The sequence below is a fragment of the Pagrus pagrus genome (assembly GCF_965226575.1).
Source record: "Pagrus pagrus genome assembly, chromosome: 4".
Lineage (NCBI taxonomy): Eukaryota > Metazoa > Chordata > Actinopteri > Spariformes > Sparidae > Pagrus > Pagrus pagrus.
Window position 1 is genome coordinate 15,490,777 of NC_140188.1, and position 22,991 is coordinate 15,513,767.

The 22,991-nt window shown below is 41.1% G+C and overlaps 2 protein-coding genes across 2 annotated transcripts; one reads left to right on the forward strand and one right to left on the reverse strand.

Annotated features, from left to right (window-relative positions):
- Positions 1 to 424: 424 nt before the first annotated feature.
- Positions 425 to 3,024, reverse strand: med29 (mediator complex subunit 29). Its single transcript, XM_084351141.1, has 5 exons — positions 2,986 to 3,024; positions 1,995 to 2,147; positions 1,810 to 1,868; positions 1,630 to 1,714; positions 425 to 965 (listed from the first exon to the last, which is right to left on the reverse strand). Exons 1-5 carry the CDS (start codon positions 3,007 to 3,009, stop codon positions 738 to 740), a joined length of 549 nt encoding a protein of 182 aa, XP_084207267.1. The 5' UTR covers positions 3,010 to 3,024; the 3' UTR covers positions 425 to 737.
- ppp2r1bb (protein phosphatase 2, regulatory subunit A, beta b) lies at positions 2,852 to 15,794 on the forward strand. The gene is made up of 15 exons (XM_084351140.1): positions 2,852 to 2,977; positions 3,688 to 3,778; positions 3,972 to 4,072; positions 4,662 to 4,894; positions 5,068 to 5,215; positions 5,332 to 5,487; positions 7,168 to 7,282; positions 7,439 to 7,509; positions 9,007 to 9,141; positions 10,559 to 10,732; positions 10,911 to 10,971; positions 13,363 to 13,517; positions 13,698 to 13,840; positions 13,955 to 14,046; positions 14,162 to 15,794. Exons 1-15 carry the CDS (start codon positions 2,900 to 2,902, stop codon positions 14,176 to 14,178), a joined length of 1,770 nt encoding a protein of 589 aa, XP_084207266.1. The 5' UTR covers positions 2,852 to 2,899; the 3' UTR covers positions 14,179 to 15,794.
- Positions 15,795 to 22,991: the final 7,197 nt, after the last annotated feature.

Sequence of the window (22,991 nt, forward strand, 5' to 3'; positions counted from 1 at the left end):
CTACTCTTTAAATTCCTCAGGGTGTTTCCAGGCGGCTGTTGTTGCCCCACTAAATCAACACTACTGCTTCAATAGGAGTCAAATGAGAATGTTGTTTTGCAGGATCCTCCAAGGACAAAGAGATCAGCTATTACTCAATGCCTGTTGCCACTTTTATTGAAAGGACCCTTTATTCTACCATCGCTGTAAATTTTGGGTCCGACATTTTCTTCCCTTTTACCCCTTCTAGTGTTAAATCTTATAAACTTTACTGCAGACAAAATAAGATAACACGGTAAAGTTAAACTGTGTTAATTCACATGCACAGTTGAACAAATATTTTTTGTCTTTATGAATCATGCTGTAACATTAAATCCTCATCATCAGTGAAAGATGTTATGAATGGACAAGTCTTCCTTTGTGCATCCAGAATAATGAGAAAAGGTTCAGTAGAAAGGTTTTAATAATCAATACAAATAAGCTACAAAAGACTTGAGAATATTGAGTTGGCAGTTACAACTCTGCCACCACCTGCTGGTCATCTCACAACATGACTGTCAGGAATATTTACACAGCATTCATACAAAACAACAAAAAATCTTAACCAAATATACAGGATCTTGCTAGATGGAACAGCATCTTGACCAATGTAGGGAAAAAACTGAGTTCTGAATATTGGAGAGCGCCAAATGTTAAATCCATCATTTTTCTCAAAAGTCACCGGACGCATAGAGAGTTGGGATAGTCAGGGTCCAGGTCTACATGATTCCTTGAGGCTGTACCTTTCCTGCGATCTTCTTGGAGCACTCCAGCAAAGCGTTGTGGATGTCTTTGGCGCAGGAAATCTGAGACTTGATCATGCCGAGGTACTGGGCGTATGACATGGACTCTGTCTGCACCGTGTCTGGCTTGGTGGCTGTGGGGACCAAGTTGGGTGAATGTTTGGCACTGTCAATGCTCTGGGAGAGGCACTCGTACGCCAGCCGCTGCACAGAGAGGAACAAACAGGAGATTGTACTGTATATTTTTATGTGTAGATACATTACGTGTCAAGACAAACTACAGGACAGAAAAAAAATTACTCAAACCAATACTGATATATTTTTTTAAAAGAACCATTTCACTTTTTTTCCAATATCATCTTGATGCAGTAGTCAGGGTGTGTTATGGCTGCTGTGTACATGACTATTTTTGTCAATACTGTTATAACAATGCTCAATTCCACTGCACTCATTCAAAAGCTTTTCCATATTTGACAAACCCACCTAGATAAAGTAAACTATGTGAAAGTTTTAATAATGACCTGCCAAGGGACTGCAGATGTAAATGAGCTCTGAGCTAACGCTGGCTCAATGCAACAAATGGCAACATCTATGTTTAATATTGTACATGGTCCCTCTACAAATTAAATAAATTACATAAAAATAAAGTTAGGAATCAGGTTAATGCTCCTTGTGAGGTGGGTTGCCAATTCCTTACAGGATGGTCAATCAGTCCCCCATCTATTAAATGTCAAATATGACTTTAAGAGGGTTGAACTTTGATTGTGTGACAGAAGCAGAGGAATAAAATTAGATTTTGTGACTAAATGTAGGAAATAAAATGATGGTTGCCAAGCAATATATTGTTTGTATTGTGTTTAGGTCTTACCAAACACAGCTCCAGTTGATCACAGAGGGCATAAAACTCCTCTAAGCTTTTGTCAAAGCGCTGAACAGAGGCGTCGCTGCTTTTGCTAAACCAGAAGACACAACAGACACATTAACAAAAAACACACAGACCAGACTGACAGACATGTCTTTCTCTCACTCCCCCAACCTGGCAACTTACATGCCGTTGTCAATTGACGTGTTATGGGCCAAATTCAGGGATGCAATCTTCATTAGGTTCTGTAAATGAAATTAAAAGAGATAAGTTCTCAGCACGTTGTGTCATATATTTATTGTATTTATGAAACGACAGTATTTCGACTTTAGCTATTGTGGCCAGATGTTTCGGCCATTGTCGACAATTACCTGGAGACTCTCCTTCAGCTGTGGAATAAGCATCTTGAATCTGTGCACCGGATCGAAGTCTTGCTGTTGACTCAATTGTTGCTGTTGTAATCCGGGCTGAGACATCGGCCCACCAGCCTGCTGCTGTTGAGACGCCATCTTGACCGGCTTCGACTGACAAGCCGGAAGAAGCGTAAATATCCGGTTCGTCGTTTTTCAGAATAAAAGCTTTTCTTTCAACTACATAGCTTTCAAAATTGAAAAAATGTACAATCACCGCCCTCTTTCTGTGATACTGACTAGTACCTACCACATTCTCTTTCATATTATATATTTTCATGATTTGCTATGTGTGCTTGCTGCAGCATACATTCTTCCAATTGGGACAAATACACTTCACTTGTACAAAATAAGTCCTGTGCTTTTCCTATGCAAATGCATAGTTTATATTTATATTTTTTATTCTATTATAATTCTATGTCTTTCGCATATTTATATTTCCTATGTGTAGCCTTCCACTGCTTTTTATAATAGCTTACAGCTCGCAATAAAGCTGAATCAATGATGTCCAATCAATCATATACATATTACTTACATAGCCTACTCTATAAGATAAAATGTCGAATTTTATTAATTAGTCAAACATCAAGAAGGCAAACCTTTTATACTCATCCAGGACTGAGGCTGTTCATAAAGAATTGGCTACTTTTACAGAGTAAAGTTATTATACTATTGATATATTTTATTTATTTATTTATTTCGCAGGTAACTTTGTTTTTTCATAAAGTATTTCATTTTGTTTTGTTGTGTTGGTGTCTTGAAGGCAGCAGCAGCGGAGGAGGGAGGGCCCTGCAGCCGCTCTTCTCTAGCAGAAACCCCGTAGTGCAGCACAACAGCGCCATTCGGTAACTGAAACAGAATCCAAAATGGCAGGAGCTGATGGAGACGACTCTCTCTACCCTATCGCCGTTCTCATTGATGAACTGCGAAATGAGGATGTTCAGGTACTTACTCTTATTTCGACTTCCATCGTCATTTATATTGTTCGGTGAATTGAAGCCATTTTCACGCGTTTTCTCGGGACATCTGATTATCAACTGGCGAACTAGCATACATGCTAGCTAACGTTCCCCGGTTAAGGCCTTTCAGGAATTTTCTGCCGGGCGCACCCTGCCTGCCAATCTAGCTGGTTTGCGTTCACGATTTACGACTTTCATTGTTAATCTGCACTAACGCTCAATGTCATTTTCAGTCGGCATACCAACCGAAATGCATAGGTGATCAAAGTAAATAAGGCAAGCTAACCAGGTCATTGATATAGCCGCTAGCGCTAACATGGCGTTGGTGGCCAGCGTTATGCTAGCTAGACGTTAAAGTTAGCAATCACAGCAGCAGGGCGTTTCGAGGCCGCAGTAGGTAGAGCTCAATGTTGTTATCCAGTGTATTCCTCATCAGTGAATGTGAAACTAGCATTTCGATTCAGCTATCTTAATTCGTCATTATTTGAAATGTTGCTTGTCTTTTTAGCTAGGTACTTAAAAAGAGGACGCGGCCCGTAGCCAAGATATCAACAAAAATACTTTACTAATACACCCTGCCTGGGCTAACTGGTTGAGTTATACCGAGGCTAAACGTGACTCATTGACGCTGGTTGTTGCATGTTCTTGCACTTTATTGTGAACGCCTCACTAAAGTATGTCCATTTTGTGTGCAGTTGCGGCTGAACAGCATCAAGAAGCTGTCCACCATAGCTCTGGCCCTTGGTGTTGAGAGGACTCGCACTGAACTCCTTCCTTTCCTCACAGGTAGTAAAGTCAATCATTTCACCTGTTAAAATCAATGGATGTTTGACACAGCAGTTATGACCTCAGTTTTATTGGCCAGTCACATGGATAAACAGTGAATGTGTTGTACTTTAAACCACACCAAACTGTTGCAATGCCTGACAGTCTTGATGTTACATTTTCAGCCCTGACTAGTCTTTCTTTTATCCTTTAGACACCATCTATGATGAAGATGAGGTGCTCTTGGCCTTGGCTGAGCAGCTTGGCAATTTCACTATGTTGGTGGGAGGGCCAGAGTACGTTCACTGTCTCTTGGTAAGTTAAAGCAGAGCTGATTTAAATATATGCTTATTAAGGGACAAGTCTATACCTGCTTTTAAGTAGAAACCGACAACCTAAGAGATCATTTGAGAAATCCATGTTTATCAACATGGCATACTACCATGTCATCGTAAATAATGTATATGACATGATGCAAGGATAGAGCTCAGGATACAGACACTGATAACAGTTTGATAGCACAGAGGATTAAGCTATAAGGCAGGCTGTGACGACACAGATGTTACTTGTTTTTTGGGATGAATGAATTCTTGGGTTTGGTCTCTTCGGGGATTTGTTGGTTTGAAATAAACAAACATGCTGCATTATGTTTAAACATAGAAAATTCTGAAATTACTTGACTTTCCAGCCAAAAAAAGTACAGTGAAAATCTTGCCTATTCCTTATTTTATATAGACATGACTAATGGATATTGTAGCATTGTCAATAAAGAGTGTAAACTATTTGATATTTCTCTGTACATTTACATATAAACTTTAAGAAAACAACATGCATGTCGTTATAATGTCCATTTGTGAATGGTTGACTATACCCCTATCTGACCTTATTCCTTCTCGACACACAGCCTCCTCTGGAAAGCCTCGCTACAGTGGAGGAGACAGTAGTCAGAGATAAAGCCGTGGAGTCCCTGCGGAAGATTTCTCAGGAGCACTCTCCAGTTGACCTGGAGGTCCATTTTGAGCCTTTGGTCAAGCGGCTGGCCAGTGGTGACTGGTTCACCTCTCGCACATCTGCCTGCGGCCTCTTTAGCGTCTGTTATCCCCGTGTCTCCAGCACTGTCAAGGCTGAGATCCGCCAGTAAGGGAAACGCATGTTTACTAAATCCTTTTTTGCAGTTTTGTGCATTATATATGACATGGCATGACTTTAGGCATATCATTCAATGCAGACCTGAGGTGATTGTTTTAACCAAATTTGGTTCCACAATCAGGTTGGTCTCTGATAGACTGTCTGTGTGTGATTGTCTCTAGGCATTTTCGCACCCTGTGCTCAGATGACACTCCTATGGTGCGTCGAGCTGCAGCATCTAAACTGGGGGAGTTTGCCAAAGTCTTGGAGCTGGATTATGTAAAAAGTGACATCATTTCCCTCTTCACTGCTCTGGCCTCTGATGAGCAGGTATGTGCAATCATCTTCCTCCTTATTTGTTTGAACTGCTGTTGCATTCTGGGTTCTGCAGTCCCTTTTTAGTGTATTTGGCTATGAAACTAATCCCCAGTACCTGTCTGCATCAGGACTCAGTGCGGCTGCTTGCAGTGGAGGCTTGTGTCAGCATTGCCACCCTGCTGCCTCAGGAGGACCTGGAGACCCTGGTAATGCCAACCCTGCGCCAGGCTGCAGAAGACAAATCCTGGAGGGTCCGCTACATGGTGGCTGATAAGTTCTCTGAGGTAAGCAGAAAAAAATCCTTATTTTCTTCCCCCTGTCATCTTGGTACGTTGTGTAATTGACAGAAACGGTTGAGAATCGTCATATTTAAAACTGCCTTGAAGTTTCCAGTTCATGAAAAACTATTTGGTTCAAACAATGTTTATGTCTGCTCATTGTAAACAAGTCTTAATGCCCTGATTAACATTTCAGGTTACACAAATGCTCCAAGTCATAGAGGAAATTATTTTGGGAGTGTGTGCACAGTTTTCTTTCCAGGATAAGGACACAATACAAAACAATTTCTTACAAAGGCGGTCAATGCATTCTGTTAAAACATGGTTGTGGTGTTTTCTTTAAACTTAACACAAATGTATCTGTGAGGGGAGCTCAAATTTTATGTGTAAATCTCTTGTTAAAGACAGCTGACCTATTCTTGAATCGGTGCCTATTCTGAGGATCAATGAAATGGATCCATTGTAGCACTTGAAGTATTACCCCATTTTATTTGCCCCATTCAAGCTTGGGTCATGCTGCAGCAAGTACTCCCCCACTTTGGCAAATTTCACTTTTTTGTTACTTAAACTTGTTGTGTCCCTTTCATTAAGATAATGGCTTTTGTGACCATGTAGAATTTAAGAGAAACCAAAGTAAAACTGACATTTGAATTTATTTTGTACAAATTGTATGGAATGTAATATATTGGTGGTCATACAAATGTCTCCTTTATGCAAAAGATTTTTCACATGGGAGTTGCATTAGGTCTTGACTGCATGCAGCATCTCACAAGTCTTGTCCTCATTGTGAAGTTGGTGGCTCTGCACAATGTTGTAACTCAGCAAAAGCAATGTGAATCTTGATTGAATTGGTGACAAGCTTAATGGCTTTCATGCAACAGTTTTGAAGTTGTTGCCTGAGTTTGACTTATTGATTCTTATGTAATTGTGTGATCTGCTTGGCAAATCATTTCCCTAACCATCTCTAAACTGGATCCAGTGATATGATGGTATTTTCACTGCATTTAAAAAAAAAAAAAGGAAAAGAAATTTGGAACATTAATGATGTGCAGCCACATATTCCACTCAAGCATTTTAGATGGAGCTTGTGTGAAGAAGTTGGCTACAAAACATTATTTTGACTCAGTTATTAAGAGGTTTGGGTGGGCACGCTGAACCTCTATCTCATCATGAAAGTTTACATTATTTTTATATGACACAGTAACCCACTTAGTGTTGGAGTAGAGCATCCTTAATTTGGTCTCTCGTACTCAGAAGGCCTAACCAGGCTGCTGTTATGCATTCAGGAGTTTTGCATGTGAAGCCGTAACTGGGTTAGTAGCAGTCTTATCTGTGCAGTCATTGTCTGAGCCAGTTTCCCAGCTCAAACTTTGAAAATTTGATTTAAAAAATGCCTCTGGTCGGATAGGAATTTTTTTTGTAATTGCCACCACCAACATGCACACACCCCTGTCCAAACTTTTCAGTAGTGTTTTGATGCATTAACTAAATTCTCACAAATTGTAGGTTAAATTATTGGGTTAAAAAAATCCAATATTCCCATTATTTTGGTAATCGTAGTTTAATCACCTATTGTATGTCGTTGGTTACCTCCCTTTATTCTAAAATCCATAATTTCTTTTTATTTTCATATTTTCCCCATGAGTTTATTTGGATTTTCACACATTGATTTCTCTCTGAATGCAGCTCCAGAAAGCAGTGGGACCAGAGATCACCAAGAATGACCTGGTCCCAGCCTTCCAGAATCTCTTGAAGGACTGTGAAGCTGAGGTCCGTGCTGCTGCTGCCAACAAAGTCAAAGGTTAGTACGTGAATACACATAATTAAATAAAACCTTAATGAGAGAGACCTTCTAAAAAGACTAATTGCACTGGGTTAAATTGAACATCTTGTTTGAACTTCTTGTCCAGTCCGTGTCATATTTTATTGACATTGTCCTCTTTCTTCTTTTCATTAGAATTCTGTGAGAACCTCCCTGAGGACAGTCGTGAGCAAATCATCATGACTCACATTCTGCCCTGCGTCAAGGTAAAAAATAAACCTTTCTGTCTGCCACTTTGTGATATTTCTTTGGTGCCTCGCTTCTCGGTTGAACAAAAAACACTTTGATCCGCTATGAGTTATTAAGCATGAAAAAGGACTAAAGGCATATCTTTTTATAGTCTTCCCTAAAGCTTTAATGCAGATATGTGGTGTTGTGATGTCTGCTTAAATTGAAGTTGGTTTTCTTTTACAACCTGGGTCTTATTGTTGTAATGGTGGCCATTATTCCTTTTGATAATGATAATGATACTGTTTTGTTTACAACTCAATTGCTGATTGAATGTGATGAAGCACTCTGTCTAAACAGCATTTATAAATGGGTGCAGCAGGTTAAAGTTTAACCAGGAAGCTGCTCTGTAAAATTGAACACACATTTACAGCATGCAGTTTTGATTCATTTTCACACTAGCCTCAGTTTTCTTTTCCAACTGTGCTCACTGGAGGTTTGTTTACGAGCTGTTTCCCCAGATCGCCCCCCGATTTTAGCAGTTGAATAAAATGTCAAAACTGGCAAAAACTATGAAAATAAGAACCAGGCTGTAACAAAAATCCCATAAAAAGATCTTGGATGAAATGGCAGATTGCTGAATTTTCAGGAATATAAATATTTCCACTGCTGTAGATGGTGATTGTGTGTTTGCCTTGGTGCTCTTGATGCGAGTAAACAATAAAACCCATTCAAGCACATTCACATACACACACTTAAAAAAGGAGATATGGTCAGACAACAACCGTTTACATAACCCTAACCGTCAACGGCTATTAAGGGGGCATGTCTGTGGGGCGGTTATAAAAGATAGGACATTGTGTCTGTCTGCCAGTGTTAGTCTGATTGTGAACAGCAGATGGCACTGTTGTATTTTTATTCAACATTTCGTTCAGTCGTAGTGCAGCTGATTAAAAATTCTTATATCATAGCCAGATGATACTTGTTATCATTCACTAATGATAGAGGCAGAACAATTCCTGGATCTATAGACAGTTGTTTGTAAAAGACACAGATCAGTGTCATAAATAATAATTCTGCTTATCCTATCAACATATCAACAGTGGGACAAAGCTATACAGGTAGCAACAACCTCACAAAGCTGTAAAAGCGTCATATGACAATGGCTCAGAACAAAGGTCCCGTTACATTGTGCTGATCAGTTTGTGCTTACATTTTTCAGTATTTAGAATTTGTACCATAAACTTTCATGTGAATTTGGTTTGATATGATCAAATATGCAATTTCTGTGCCCCTTATTTATATCATACCTTTTCTGTTTTATGTCTACATTATACTTAAGTCACTCCACCGTCGGTAGTTACTGCAGTGACTGTTGTCTGCCCTGGTATTAACTCCATTTCGATGTGTATTTACAGAGAGGGAGGCTATAATCGACTTGTGTGTAGTGAATATGGCCCATAGCAGTAGTCTCGATGTTTGTTTACGTACTTTCTGTCTTAACGATTTGTTTGTGCTGATCTCTCTGTCTCCAGGAACTTGTTTCAGACACCAACCAGCATGTGAAGTCAGCCCTGGCCTCGGTCATTATGGGCCTTTCAACCATCCTGGGCAAGGACAACACAATAGAGCACTTGCTGCCTCTCTTCCTGGCTCAGCTCAAGGACGAGGTAAAGGAAATGTGGACATTTTTTATATATATATATGTGTGTGTGTGGCACAGCTGGCTTTGAAAATCCTTAAGGCAGCACTGAGTTTGGTAACATTCACAGCAAAAGTGTCCTGTGAGGCATCTGAGTTTGACCAACTTCTTGGTCAGGTCAAAGCCACTTAGTCGCAGCCACCAGATTTACCTGGCTGGGTAGGAGGATGATTCACGCAGTTGGCAGCCAGACTGAGACCTTACAATTAGAAGACTGAATTGCTGTGTCTAGAGGGAAGCATAATGAAAAGCTGGACACTGTGCACGTAACTCAGTTATTGCTTGATACATTTTGATTGTATGTAGTGTAGTAATTGTAGGTGTTTACTGGTTAAAGTAGGTTGAGCAAGGCCGCAGTTCCAGCTGCACACGTAGCACAGAGGATAGTTTTATAATGCAATTGGACACAACCTTTCATCAGTCTGTCGGCTTTTCATTTCAGTTATTTTTGTGCGGCTGGTATTGGAGGTACTTATTGAAATTATTTGTTTCTGGAGCTGCTCCAGCAACAAATTGTAGAGCAGTGTGTCTACTTAAAGTTAAAGTGGGCTGAATTTTTTGCTTATATCATTGCACAATCTTCCTGTAACGTAACAGGTTCGTCTGGAACAACGAATACATTTGATTTCCATTACATTAATTTGCATCTTAAGATCAGAACATGAGTTTTGGCAGGTTAGACACAAAGGTATATAAATGTTTTGGATGGCTTGAGGCTGTCAGTTCTTCCACTGCTTTCCTCAGTCCTATTTAAAGATGGCCCCATTTCCTAGCAGCACAAACACAAGACCAAGAGTGTCTAATTAGATTACAGTCCAAACTGACAGCTTTGACTTGCTAATTTCAATAATTCAAGGTGCATCTATCTGAGGACAGTTTAAAATGGAGCAAAACGGAGAACATTCTGCAGATATGCATTAATTTAATAGCTGAGTTTCTGATTGTCAGGGCTACTATGTTCCCATTTAGTTAACAAACCTGACTTAGAGTGGCGAGTCATTGTGCAGTATGATATATGCAATATGTGGATGGAAAGTTGTGAAAGCTGTTCCATTTGTTAATATCCTGTCCAAATCAGAACTAAAGCAGATCTCCATTTAAGGCTTAGGGTTATAACAATTCTGGATCAAACTTACTTGTAAGTCAATCTTGTTTGGAGTGACTGAAGTGGCTTGGCATGGCCACAGCCAAGAATTATTTTCCTTTGGAGAGAGTAAAAATGGGTGTTATAGTTGTTAAATATAAAGCTAAACAAAGGTTGATTACTTTAAACATTGAGGTTTATGTGATAAATGATCTTTCTTATATGTGAAGACTTTGTTGTGATGAAGGCAACATGCAGCCATAAGCTGAACTTGTCCATCTTAATAAATTCTCTGTCCCAGTGCCCCGAGGTGCGTCTGAACATCATCTCCAACCTAGACTGTGTGAACGAGGTGATTGGCATCCGTCAGCTCTCCCAGTCACTCCTGCCGGCCATTGTGGAGCTGGCAGAGGACGCAAAGTGGAGGGTCCGCCTCGCCATCATAGAGTACATGCCCCTGTTGGCAGGACAGCTGGTGAGTCATGGAGTCTAGGAACACAGCTGAAACCCATATAAAATATGTTGTAAAGGTCTTTCTAATTAGTACCATGCAAAACACCAGATATATTAGAAATGTGCAGACAAACCGTTAATCAGGCATGACTGTAGACATCCAGGAAAGTGCTCTAATTACACTGTTCATATTTTCTCAGGGAGTGGAATTCTTTGACGAGAAACTCAACACCCTTTGTATGGCCTGGCTTATTGACCACGGTAAGGATCTCTTATTGGATAAAGTTTTTCAAGGAGCTATGAGAGATGTTAACAAATTGAACTCTTAAAATGTATGTGTCAGGTTGTTGCATAAACAGAGATGCTTACATTTGCTGATATTCTTGCCAAAATTCTATGAACACAGATTTAGTTCAAAATACTGTCCTTGTCTAGTTTTGTTCATGTTCTTACAACACCGTAAAATCACTCAATTTCCAAACAAACATCCTGCCGAAGGATCCCCAATTGTCTTTTTGAACAACCTCTCATACAACTCTTGCTGCACCTGCTCTATGTCCATTACAATCTTCACCAAGGTTGCATTAGTTGTCAGTACTGTTGTATTCGACTTTGGTTTTCCATATCTCGCAGCATCTCTGCTCTTACTCACCTGAGCCAGACGGGTCTTATCTCACCACTCTGATACTGTATTATTACCAGCACAAAGAGAGCATGTGGTTGAAGGGAATGGACTGATGTGTACAGAGGATGGGAGAAAGAAAATTGGGGGCTAAAGTGTGCGAATTATGTGGCAATCTGCAGCTCCCTGCCATCATGGACAGCCGGCCTGTCCAACTACTTTTTTCAGAAGGGCTAGATTTGAAAAATGTGAAGTGCAAAAGGGCCGAGTTTTACATTCCCAATGTCTGACCTGCAAAGCAAGGAATTTGAATGGAAATCAATCGGGGAAAAAAACAATGCATCTTTTTTTAAAAGACGGTTGTTTGATTCTCGTAATTAGGTTATTAAAGGGCCGCATTGGCTCCACAGGCTGCCAGTTGAATAGATCTGATGTTCAGGCTAATGGAGAGAAAAGTCCTCTTATTCACCGCCTTCTAACTCCATGTACTGAACACTAGCTGTGAGCAGGAAATGGGCATTATGAAGAACAAGTACATGCTGTAGTACAAAGGTTTTGACAAGTTAATGAGAATGTGTCACCATGAGACAGCTAAGCTATTCTGTTACACTCTCATACTTTCTGTATGTATACTTAACCTGCTTCGTGTTGTAGGCCGTGGCCTGCAATTCATGCCGTAGATTTATATACTTAATGAAGTTAAAAATATTAGTTTTATCTGAGCGGGTTTGCCCTGGGCTCATCTCTCTACCCAGAAGTTTAAACTGCTCTGTGAGACAATCACATGTAATCAAATGATGTAAGAGTTGTGCACCAAAAGAGCTGCACAACACACCCTGCTTCGTTTTATAACCTTGAACACTGCCTTTTACATAAAGTTTTCACTCAGAGTATATAATGTTGTCTTCACATCGAGCTTTCCAATTAGAGACACACGCTTGCTATTGAGGACAAAGGGCCAGCTGGGTTACATCATTGGAATGCTGCTGGTGTGAGTTTCCCTACGTGTGTGTGTGTGTGTGTGTGTGTGGCTGGGGTTAGGGCTGTGCCACCCTTACGTAAGCCCTTCAAAGAAAGACAGGACTACAGAAATCGGCACAGAATCATTCCCTTTCCAACTCTATTACAAAGATCTTTTGTATCTTTTTAACATTTCACATGACAGACCAATACCCTGATATCTGGTGTTTTATCATACTGATACTTGGAAATCTCTCACAATAACTTTAGTAACCAAACTCTATGTAGACTTTGTAAGATATCAATAAGTCTGTTAACTTATTTTCCTTATTTTTTGCTGATGCTTCTTGCTATTGCGCTATCCCCTTTGCTGCTTGCGTGCTTCCTCGCTGTGGGATTACTAAAGGATTATCTTTTATTACAAATTTGCCTTAAGTGTCTTAACAACCTTTTAATGGGGGGAATAAATGGAAGAAACCCAACCCCCGGTTTCCACTGGGCCCATCTCGGTAGCGTTATGGCCGTTCTAGACGATGCTTGTGTTTCTACCGACTTCGCCATGGCACGTTTCAGAAGTGTGCCAGAAGCGGCTCTCCGCTCTGCTCTGGAGAATATGCGCAGAGTCTATTTTTGACAGAAGCAGACTGCAGCCGCTTTAGTCTACACAGTACAGCTCGAGCCAGACAGGAAGTCAGACCGCAAAAACGGCGTAGTGCATCAGGTCATTTTTCAAAATAAAACACTGTGTGCTGATTCTCGATATACAGCACAGGTAGAACAGTTTCTGAAACGTCCCAGTGGGATATGAAGTCGCGTGGAGGATGGAACAAAATAGTGTTGTATACGCATGGTAAGAGACATGCCCAGTGGACTCGAGAGGTAAGGAAGAGCAACAGAGGAGGGATTCCTTTTCCAAGACAGTCACGTGTAATAGATGTCAGGATGACAAAATTATAGATTGATTGGGAACGTAGGCTACATTTACCTGAGCCTCAAAATCTCCTCTCTGCCATATAGACCTAACTAGAGCACGCTGTTCAAACAGAATTTTGTCACTGTAATTTTTCTAGTGTATGCCATCCGTGAGGCAGCCACCTGTAACCTGATGAAGCTGGTGGAGAAGTTTGGAGCCGAGTGGGCTCAGAACACCATCGTGCCCAAAGTGCTGGGCATGGCCAATGACCCCAATTACCTCCACAGGATGACCACACTGTTCTGCATCAATGTGAGTCGACATCATAAGCTCCCACGTTTAGGTCCTTGGAGTTGCATCTTTTTTTGTACTACTTATCAGTTTCTGTTCTAAAACTATATTGGTTCCTTTTTTAAAACATATTTGTTGTGTATTTGTATCTGTAACTGTTCTGTTGTCATCATTACTGAACACCCATATGATGTGTCACAGGCTCTTTCAGAGGCATGTGGCCAGGACATCACCACAAAGCAGATGCTACCAGTGGTCCTCAAGATGTCCAATGACCAGGTGGCCAACGTTCGCTTCAATGTGGCCAAGTCCCTTCAGAAGATCGGCCCCGTCCTTGACAGCAAGTATGTTGTCTCTGTAATATCAGTATTGAATGTTTTCTCTCCAAAATATGCACAAAAAAAATAACCAGCATTGATGGTTTGTTTAATAATCCTCATCATCTCTTTGTCCCCAAGTGCCCTTCAAACAGAGGTGAAGCCAGTGCTGGAGAAGCTGTCCACAGACACAGACATGGACGTCAAGTACTTTGCCCAGGAGGCTATCAGTGGTAAGGTTTTCCATCTTCTATCATTGTGTACAAACACTAAATGACATGAATCGTATTTAACATGTTAGAAACCTGTGCATTAACAAGTTGTGTTCTTGTTTTCTTCTTTGTACAGTTCTGGCCCTAGCATAAAACCAACCCAACATGGCTAAACCAGACAACCACCCGAAACAACAACGCAAACACTTTTACAAGATATTTATTGATGTGCAGGAACAACTGGTTAATGTATAGAGAAAGCTGTTAACAATTGTTTTATCTGTTTTCTTTTTTCCTTTTGTTTACTGTCCAATGGTAGACCATGTCCAGGCATAGCACAGGCTTCTTCTTTAAACTCCTCTTTGCTGTAAATGGGTGCTTTAACAAGGCAAAGTGTGATAAATTTGCATTAAGTGGTGCATGCTAACTAATGTGCTACTGTACTAGCTAGGATCACTAACCAGAACCCCTCTCACATTCCTCCCTTATAACATCCTCGGCCACTGTTGCGCTTTAGCCAGTCTTTGCAGCGTACCACATGTCTATGTCCACTACCTAGGACCACGCTAGCTCTCTGTGCTGCTGTACTTTCTTCCCAAAGCTACACGCAAACTTTGAGCAGCAGATGGTTCAACAAGCTGTTTATTTTATCCTGAATAGCTCTCTCTTCCTGGAGACTCCGATGTGGCTCTCCAGAGAAGTGATTGAAAAGTCTGTTCAGACTTTTATTCCCACCAGACCAAAGCTGCTGCGTCACCTAAATGCTATACGGGATCGTTCTGTACAAACTCTGACAAAGAAATAACAGGGTGTCCATTACTGCATGTAATCTGACCAACACTCTAAATGATTGCATGTACTAATCAATCTCAAATAGCATCCAATCCACCAGACTCCCCTGTCCTTCTGCACTGTTTGTTCTCTGCAGCAACACAGATTGAATTGGTCTAACAAATGAATTACCTCGGCCCACTGTAACAGGGACCAGCTCGGTCGTAAAGTGTTGCTCATAATTAACCCTCCTCCAAATCCTCAGTGATTTTGTTGATGTGCTAGGGTGGGAAGTTTTAGCCGGTTGTGATTTTTCTGCAATATGTTCTCGGCATTGCTCTTAATCGTTGTGCCAATGACTTTGAAAAGCAGTGGTGTTTTCTTTTAGTATGCCTGGGTAAACAGTTTTCACCTGTCCTGTTCTGTAAAGAGACATTGTTCTTTTTTTGTAAGGGACACTTTATTCCTCGGACGTTACTCGGATGTTAAAATAAAATTGACGACAGCTGTCAGGGCTAAACCATGTCCTATAGCCACCCAGTTTTCCCTCAATCCATGCTAAGTCCTCCACTGTACATGAGATTTAAAAGCATAATGTCAGCGAACATGAAGCACCACCCAACGATTCACTGCTTACAAATCTCTACACGATGGAGAACAAGTGCATGCTTTCAAAGAAAGTGGGGTGGGGGGGGACACGGAGCATGTGTACGTAAGGCTGCATAATGTTTTATTATGGGGTGGGAGCTGGGGCGGTTATGGGCGGGTTGAATAAATGTATCGTCTGTGTTGATAAAAGAAACTTTTGTCTTACCCTCAACTACTCTCGCTGTTCCCTTCTCCTCCGCCCTCCCCTCTCATTTTGTTCTCTTGAATAAACCTTGATTGTTGATTGTCCTGTATCAAGAAGACTGTGCTTTTATTTTTATTTTGAATTCTCTTCACAATTGGGATGCTGTACTACTGTATCTTGATCTGAATAAAGTAACACAATGGAACCTGTGTAGCCTGATTTCATAACCGTTTACTGCTCAAGTACATCAAGAGCCTCTTGTCAGTGTAATTGGCAATTTGCTACATGGTGACAAGCAACAGGAAATTATTATATCAAAACAACCACTTAGCCAGTCAACAATGAATTTACTAGTGAATTACCAGTGAAATATACAGTGCCTATAAACAGTATTACATCATTGGATCAGAATGATGATCAACAGGAAAAGATTCTGTAACGGCAAAAGTAAAACTATGTTGAAACCAGAAGATGATGTGAGGGAGGATTCTGTCCCCCTTGTTTGTAGAATGATTCATTTATTTTTTAAATAATTCAGGGTTTGTGCAAATTATAATCTATTGTTTGACTGTGGCTTAGATACCAGAAGAACTGCAACAGATAGGAGTTCAGACTCCAGATGGCTAGAAAACGGCACACTAACATCAAACTAAAATAATGAATACCGTGCGTCACTGAAATCATAGGTGTCATTTACACTGGGGGCACTGTGGACTTGTTCTCACCACTCATTGACATTGCCAGTATTGTCCCCATCACTTTTTAGAAGCATAAATTGTTAAAAATATTCCTAAAAAATAGTTTTTATGAAGAAATGTTAACAAAACCAGTACCTGCTGAGAGTGCAATTTTTGTTTAATTGCAAGAATTGGGAATTTTCACTCAAAAAATGATCATGGCTTAATGACTAGAAGTGATCAATTCCCTGCTCCAGTTAAATACATGTTCTCACACACAGTCTAGACTTTTACACCTTATGCTTGATCGAGATGTTGGCATTGTCTGATTGACATGGTGTTCCAGCTGTGGAGGTGATCTATATGGATGACTTAGTTTTGCAGGCAATGTTGTTGTGTGCTTTATGCTGAGCAATTTCATATTGTCAATTGTTGTGATATTTTTATAGCTAGCTATGGCCTTGTGATCCACCATCACACCGCACTGTAATTATCTACTTGGACCTCATATGACTGCCCCATTGCATTGACTAAAATAGCACATGTTGAAGACCGTTTTTAGCCCTTTTGTCCCCACCACTTTTCAACGCGATGTGATACCCTTGAATACATTTATTTATATATATACACTTCCCAAATCCTCTGAGTCAAGTTGAAGTATCAGTTAAATGTGCCTGAAGGCGTTAACATCGATTAGTGTGAAGGCAGATGAACCCTCACTTAAAGGAGACATATTATCCTCATTTTCAGGCTCATCATTTTATTTTGGGTTTCTCCTAGAAATAGGTTTAAAATGCATTAGTGCTCAAAAAACACACCAGTTTCCTCATACTGTCCAGTGCTGCAGACCTGTACTCCCCCCTCTGTCTGAAACACTCTTTGTTTAGCTCCTGTCTCTTTAAGGGCCCCCCTCCTGAACACCCAGTCTGCTCTGATTGGTCAGCTCACACACACCTGAGCCAGCACGGCTAAGAACAACAGAGCAGCTGTGCTAAATCAATTTTTACCTGCCAAACTAGCCAAAATTATGGAAATGTGTGACATGGTGACTGCTGTGATGTCACAAAGTTGCAGAATTAAAGGCGGGACTACCGACGAGGCGTTTCTGGAGCAGTGTTTTCTGTGGGAGAGAGGAACTTCTATTGGACAGATGTTTTACATGCACAAGAATCTTTATAACACACTGAAGGAATGGAAAAAAACGACAGCATAATAGCTCACCTCTCCTTTTTGGCAAATACTTTGCTACAGATGATGAAGTACAAATATAACCAGAAAATAACTCACCTCCTTTTTGTCACTATTTGTACACAAAGGCACCTTTGGTATGTGAACTCTAACATTTATCCCATTCTGTTTTTGGCAAAACCGCTCAAGCTTTGTCAAGCTTCATGGTGACCATGAGTGCACAACTATTTTTAAGTGCTGCCAAAAATGCTGCTTTGGCTTGAGGTCTGACTCTGCCACTGTAGGACTTAACATTGCTGTTTTGAAGCCATTTCTGTGTAGCTTTGGCTTGATGTTTGGCCTGGTTTTCTTGCTGGAAAATAAATCTAGCCAATCACAGTTGTCTAGCAGACTGCAGCAGGTTTTCCTCGAGGACTTCTCAGTCTTTTACTGCATCCAATTTCTCCTCAATCTTCACAAGCCTTCCAGGACCTGCTGCAGAGAAGCATCCCCATAGCAGGATGATGCCACCCCCAGGCTTCACGATGGGGATGATGTGTTTCTGGTGCTGTGCTTTCAGCAGACAAAGTGCAAGAAAAGCTTGTTGTTCGAAGTCGCTCTGTATCAACAACACACCTAATTATATCCTCTGTGACCTCAAGTCCAAGAATGGTGATAACTCTTTGTGGGCTGTAACAATATCTTTTAAGCATAAAGTTTAGCTTCTCAGCCTGCAAATGACTCGAGAAAATGTGGGATTCATTTCACATGTTTCTGGGCTCGGCTTTAACCTGGCAGCCAGCTGCTGCGGAGATGAAAGCGTAGGTCCTTGGGGCTGTTTTGGCCACAGGGAACCATGCAGAGCAGGGCAGGATCTGCAGCTGACACCTGCCCTCACCCTGACTACTGCTGGGGAGAGGAACGCTGCAAAATAAGGGCTGGGCTGGGAGAGCTTATTTGTCTTTCTCAAGCAAGTTTAGTTTGAACGTATGAAAAACATGTTTGCATCCCTTTTCGACAAAGTTTTCAAGGTCTTTAAGCTATGTTAACACGGCAAACTGAGCCGTACTTTGTTTTTTGCTGAGCGCATCTTAGATGCACCGTCGTTTTCGGTAATTCCAAATGAGCAATCAGCAGAGAGGATTAGGGCAATAAATCACATGGCAGAGATCTTTATGAGATTCTCAACCTTCCTTTTTTAATCTCCTCAAATCTCCCATCAGCCCTACTCAGTGCCGTGTGCCCTCCCAATCCTCCACCCGGCCCTTTGACTGTATACCTCATCACCAGAGCACATAATGCACGTATACTGCGATGCACAGGTTGCTGTAGCTGCTGTGTGTCAGCACATTCTGCTACAGTGAGACCACCTCAGAGAGCTATTTAGGATATAGCAGCTTCAAGGCAGGATGAGCATTTCAAGAAATGGTGCGAAGGAGGAGGAGGGTTGATGGTAGACGGACTGAACATACCGTACCTGCAAACGTGTTATATTAAGATCCTTTTAAGAAGTCCTTACAAGATGCTAATTAATATTTTGCATTAATAAGACTATAAAACTGATATTAGCATGTGCAGTATAAAGACAGTTATTGTTAGATTATAAGCATTCATAAGAAACTTGTTAACAGTTTACAGACTGTTTAAGAACATTAAATAAATTCTTATGAGTTTCTTATTTTGTTGCTTTATTAAGATGACTACATACTTTATTATATATTTACCAGCAGTTAACTGTTAAAAACACTGTATTTATATGTAATTTTTAATTCACATGTTATCAGCCTTGAGAAGATTTAGTGCAGAAAGCATAGTTAAAGGGTAACTCCACCGATTCTACACATTAAAGTGTGTTTACAGGTCTTGGTGAGTGAAAAAAGTAGTATATAAAGTCTTTTGTGACTCCAGAGGAAGCTGCTTGTAATCCGATAAATTGCCTCCAGTGATGTCATTCAGTGGCTAAATTGCATTGTGGGTAATGCAGGGGACAGGTATGAAAAGCAGTCCACTGGTCCAGCTTCGCCTCTGTCATGAAGTCTTTTATTTAGTGAAGCTGCCGTTAATAAGTTGCAGGTTTTGAAGCCAACTTTCGTAGTGGCCAAACCGTGTAATTACAATGACACTTAATGCACTACGGCCCAAAAAGACAGACGCCGCTGAGCAGCTTTAATAGAAATGAACGGGGCTCCGCCTCCAACGCTGTGTCCAGATTTTAATGTAACATCCCTGGGTTAACTGAGCTTACTAGCTAACGTCAACTACAGTCAGTAGCAGTTAGCGGTTACTCTGGTGATATGCTGCCCCCTATTTGTTTGGAGTGTGAATTTGAGAGGTGGCCAGTCTTACAATTTGCACCTTTAACTGTTAACAAGTGCATCATATATGTATCAATAAAGTGACAAGAAAGCATAGTAATGCTATTTTAAACAATTATATGAAATTCATAAGGAGATTTATTAGAATTCTTAAGCAGGCTATAAACTGTGAACAAGTCCATATAAGTGCTTGTAGATGTTTTATAATCCAACAATAAACATGTTTATTGTGCTATTATTGGCAGTTATACAGTCTTAACACCTAATGATGTTAATAAGCATGTTATAAGGACTTAAAATGACCGTATTACCTATTAACTAACCCTTATTACAAGGACCTTCCTATAAAGCATTAAGCCATACTTTTTTTAAGCTGGTGATCTCGACGCAGGAGGAACATGCCAGCCTTTGAACTGCAATTTTTCCTACAACCTAAAATCTTCATTAAAGCACGATTACTTGAGGGCGAGGGCTAATCCGCCCCCCCCCCCCTCTAAATCCACTGGAGTTCATGAGGCAGTAATGAAACAGCAGCAACCTATTTCTTTCTATTTAGATCCTGTTATTTGGGGGGATTTTCAGCAGCCAGAGCCCTTGACAGCGCTGAGAGCCCTGACGTCAATGCAGCTGCCTCCCAGGACTGTGTCATTTATAATGAAAGGAGTCAAGCAAAGCCCCCACGCAGCACGGCACACACTCACACACACACACACACACATAGTGAGGTCAGATGCTCTCAGGGTGACAAATGACAAACATCAGTCGGGGAGAAGAAGAGCGTTGGCCCACTCATTTTCCTTAAGTCACCTTGTCACTTCACTTCCCCCTCCCCCCTCCTCTCTCATTCGGTCATCGTTCAGCGATGCAGCACGGGGTTTATAAACTGTACAAACTTTCTCCTCTAGATTATATCACAGCAAACATGAGTCGCTCCAGCCGAGTGTGTGAGTCTTGGCTTGGCTGGAACATCCAGCCCCGGAGCCTGCAGGAGCTTGATTTTTTCCAGGCACTACTGGGTCATCTGTACTGGGATTTCTGACTCTGTCCATCTGCTGGCCAGCATGCGTTCAGCGTGGACTCAGAGACGAGGGACTGAAGGTGAATAATGGGGGACACATGAGTGCAGCACGACCTTCAGCGGAGAGTTGATTTCATAGAGGAAAATCTTTTGTTTCAGTGGCAGCGTTTACGTCAGACTCACCTGCCACAAAGCCTGTGTGCTGCACTGTGTATTGCAGTTTATTAAGGATTCTTGTGTGTATTTTATTGCACAGTGAATATTACAGAAAAGGTGCAGCTTGCTTAAAAAAAAAGTTCATTTTTCTCCTTTGCATTCGAGCATTTGTCTCTCCCCCCCCTCTTTTTTTTGCAGCTCTAGTTCTGAACAGTGCTGTGATCTCCTGCTCCAAAAGACGCAGTAGGATGTTGTCATCCACCCTCCTCCTGTTGTCATAGCAACCATTGATGTCATTACAGTATACTTTGGCCTGATGAGTGAATAGGCCCTCTGATATTGTGATATTTTATTGAGGAAAAGAAGAAGAAGAAGATTACCGCTGCTGCCTGTCCTCGTATCAGCTTTCTTTTCTCTGTCTTGTCTCTTCCCCCAAGAGTGTCTGTGACAGGCAGCCTGCTGAAGGTCTCAATAGCAGACAATGGCGCTGAATGCATACTATAAATAACTACGTTTAGCTGGAAAAATTGCTGGCGTCTTGCAGGGAAATATGCTACAAGGTCGCTTTCTTGAAATACAGAACTTAAGTGTGTCAAAATACCCTTTATGGTTTATCTTCCAGGAGGTGTCGAGCAGGGAGGAGCAGGAGATTTATTTATTTATTTTCCAGCAGGGCTCATGGGTGGATCCCATTTAAACCCACTGTCTCGCAGCTCTTTTTCACAGAGTCAAATTAACTTTGCATCAAAAGGCAACAGATGCAAAATGTGAGGCAACGTCGGCTGAAATCTGATCGGTATCACAGGGGGGAGTTTTTATACGGGCACGGCTGAGTGTGAGCCATCCCGTGTTATCAGTTCAGATCAGCTGCACCAACAGTGTGTCGTGTGCACGGTCTGATCCTAGGAAAAGGAGTGAGACCCTGGTTTCCATGAACAGATTGACCCCCCCCTCCCCAACCACTTCCACCACCACCACCTACCTCTGGTGGTGTATTAGTGGGATTAGCTGTTCTCTGTCTGAGTGGGCTGATTGGATTGACGTGTTCTCTCTACATGATCCTTTCCACACAAGGAGGACAAACCTCTGCTCTCGAGCAGCGCTGAGAGGTCCTTTCATTTCCTCAGAGCATATTTTCGCTCTGACTGTATTTACAGAAATCTGCAATCTTCTTCTCAGCCGGGGTCAGAGCTCGATGCAGGACATGAACTCTACTATCAGAGAAGGTGTTTGAGTTTCACATAGTTTGATAAATATTGGCAAGAGATTGGCCTGGATATGGACTGAATGCGATATCATATCAGCCACTGGTCAGAGCTCCAGTTCTTATCAGCGGTGATGAATTATTCAGTCCCTCCTCCTGCCTCAGTTAACGCTGAGTATAAAAGAGTTGTGCAAAACGCTGCAGTGGCTCACATCTGGCTGTACAAAAGAGAAGCTGAGAGTAAGTTTGCTGTCTGGTTGGAGTGTGATTCTTGTTCCTTTTATCCCAGAGAATGGGTGGATTTGAACGTGCAGATAACCGTGCATGCTGTCACGTATCTGTCTCTGGGATTTCTGTTTTTTCTTTTATTGTTTGCTTTTGGTTTCAGCTTGATGGACTGTTGGACAGTGGTGTGTTCAGAGCCCTTACTGAAGAAATAGTAGCAATGTCACACTATAAAATTTTTTAATTGCAAGTAAAAATTCCTCCATTCAAAATACTACTCAAGAAAAAGTATATATTATGGCTAAAAAGGCTTATTTGATGGGGTGTATTCAAATGATGAGTCCTGCACTTTTGTTTTTCATTTTAATCAGCTTGTTTAATCAAACAGTTTTCAGTAGAGCGCATACCTTCGCCAAGGCCAACCAGTTCCCTTTAACTCAATCAAGCCTAATCCAATGTCAAATAAAAATATTTAAATCCACTAGATCCAGATTTTTATTTTGATCTGCACCCAATTATACTCACTCATATATACCAGCCACCTACATACGCCAGATTTTTTCCATTAGGATCCATGCATTACCCCTGAGAACTGTATAAAAATGTCTCGCAATGTCAAAGAAAATCGAGAAAAAAAAAT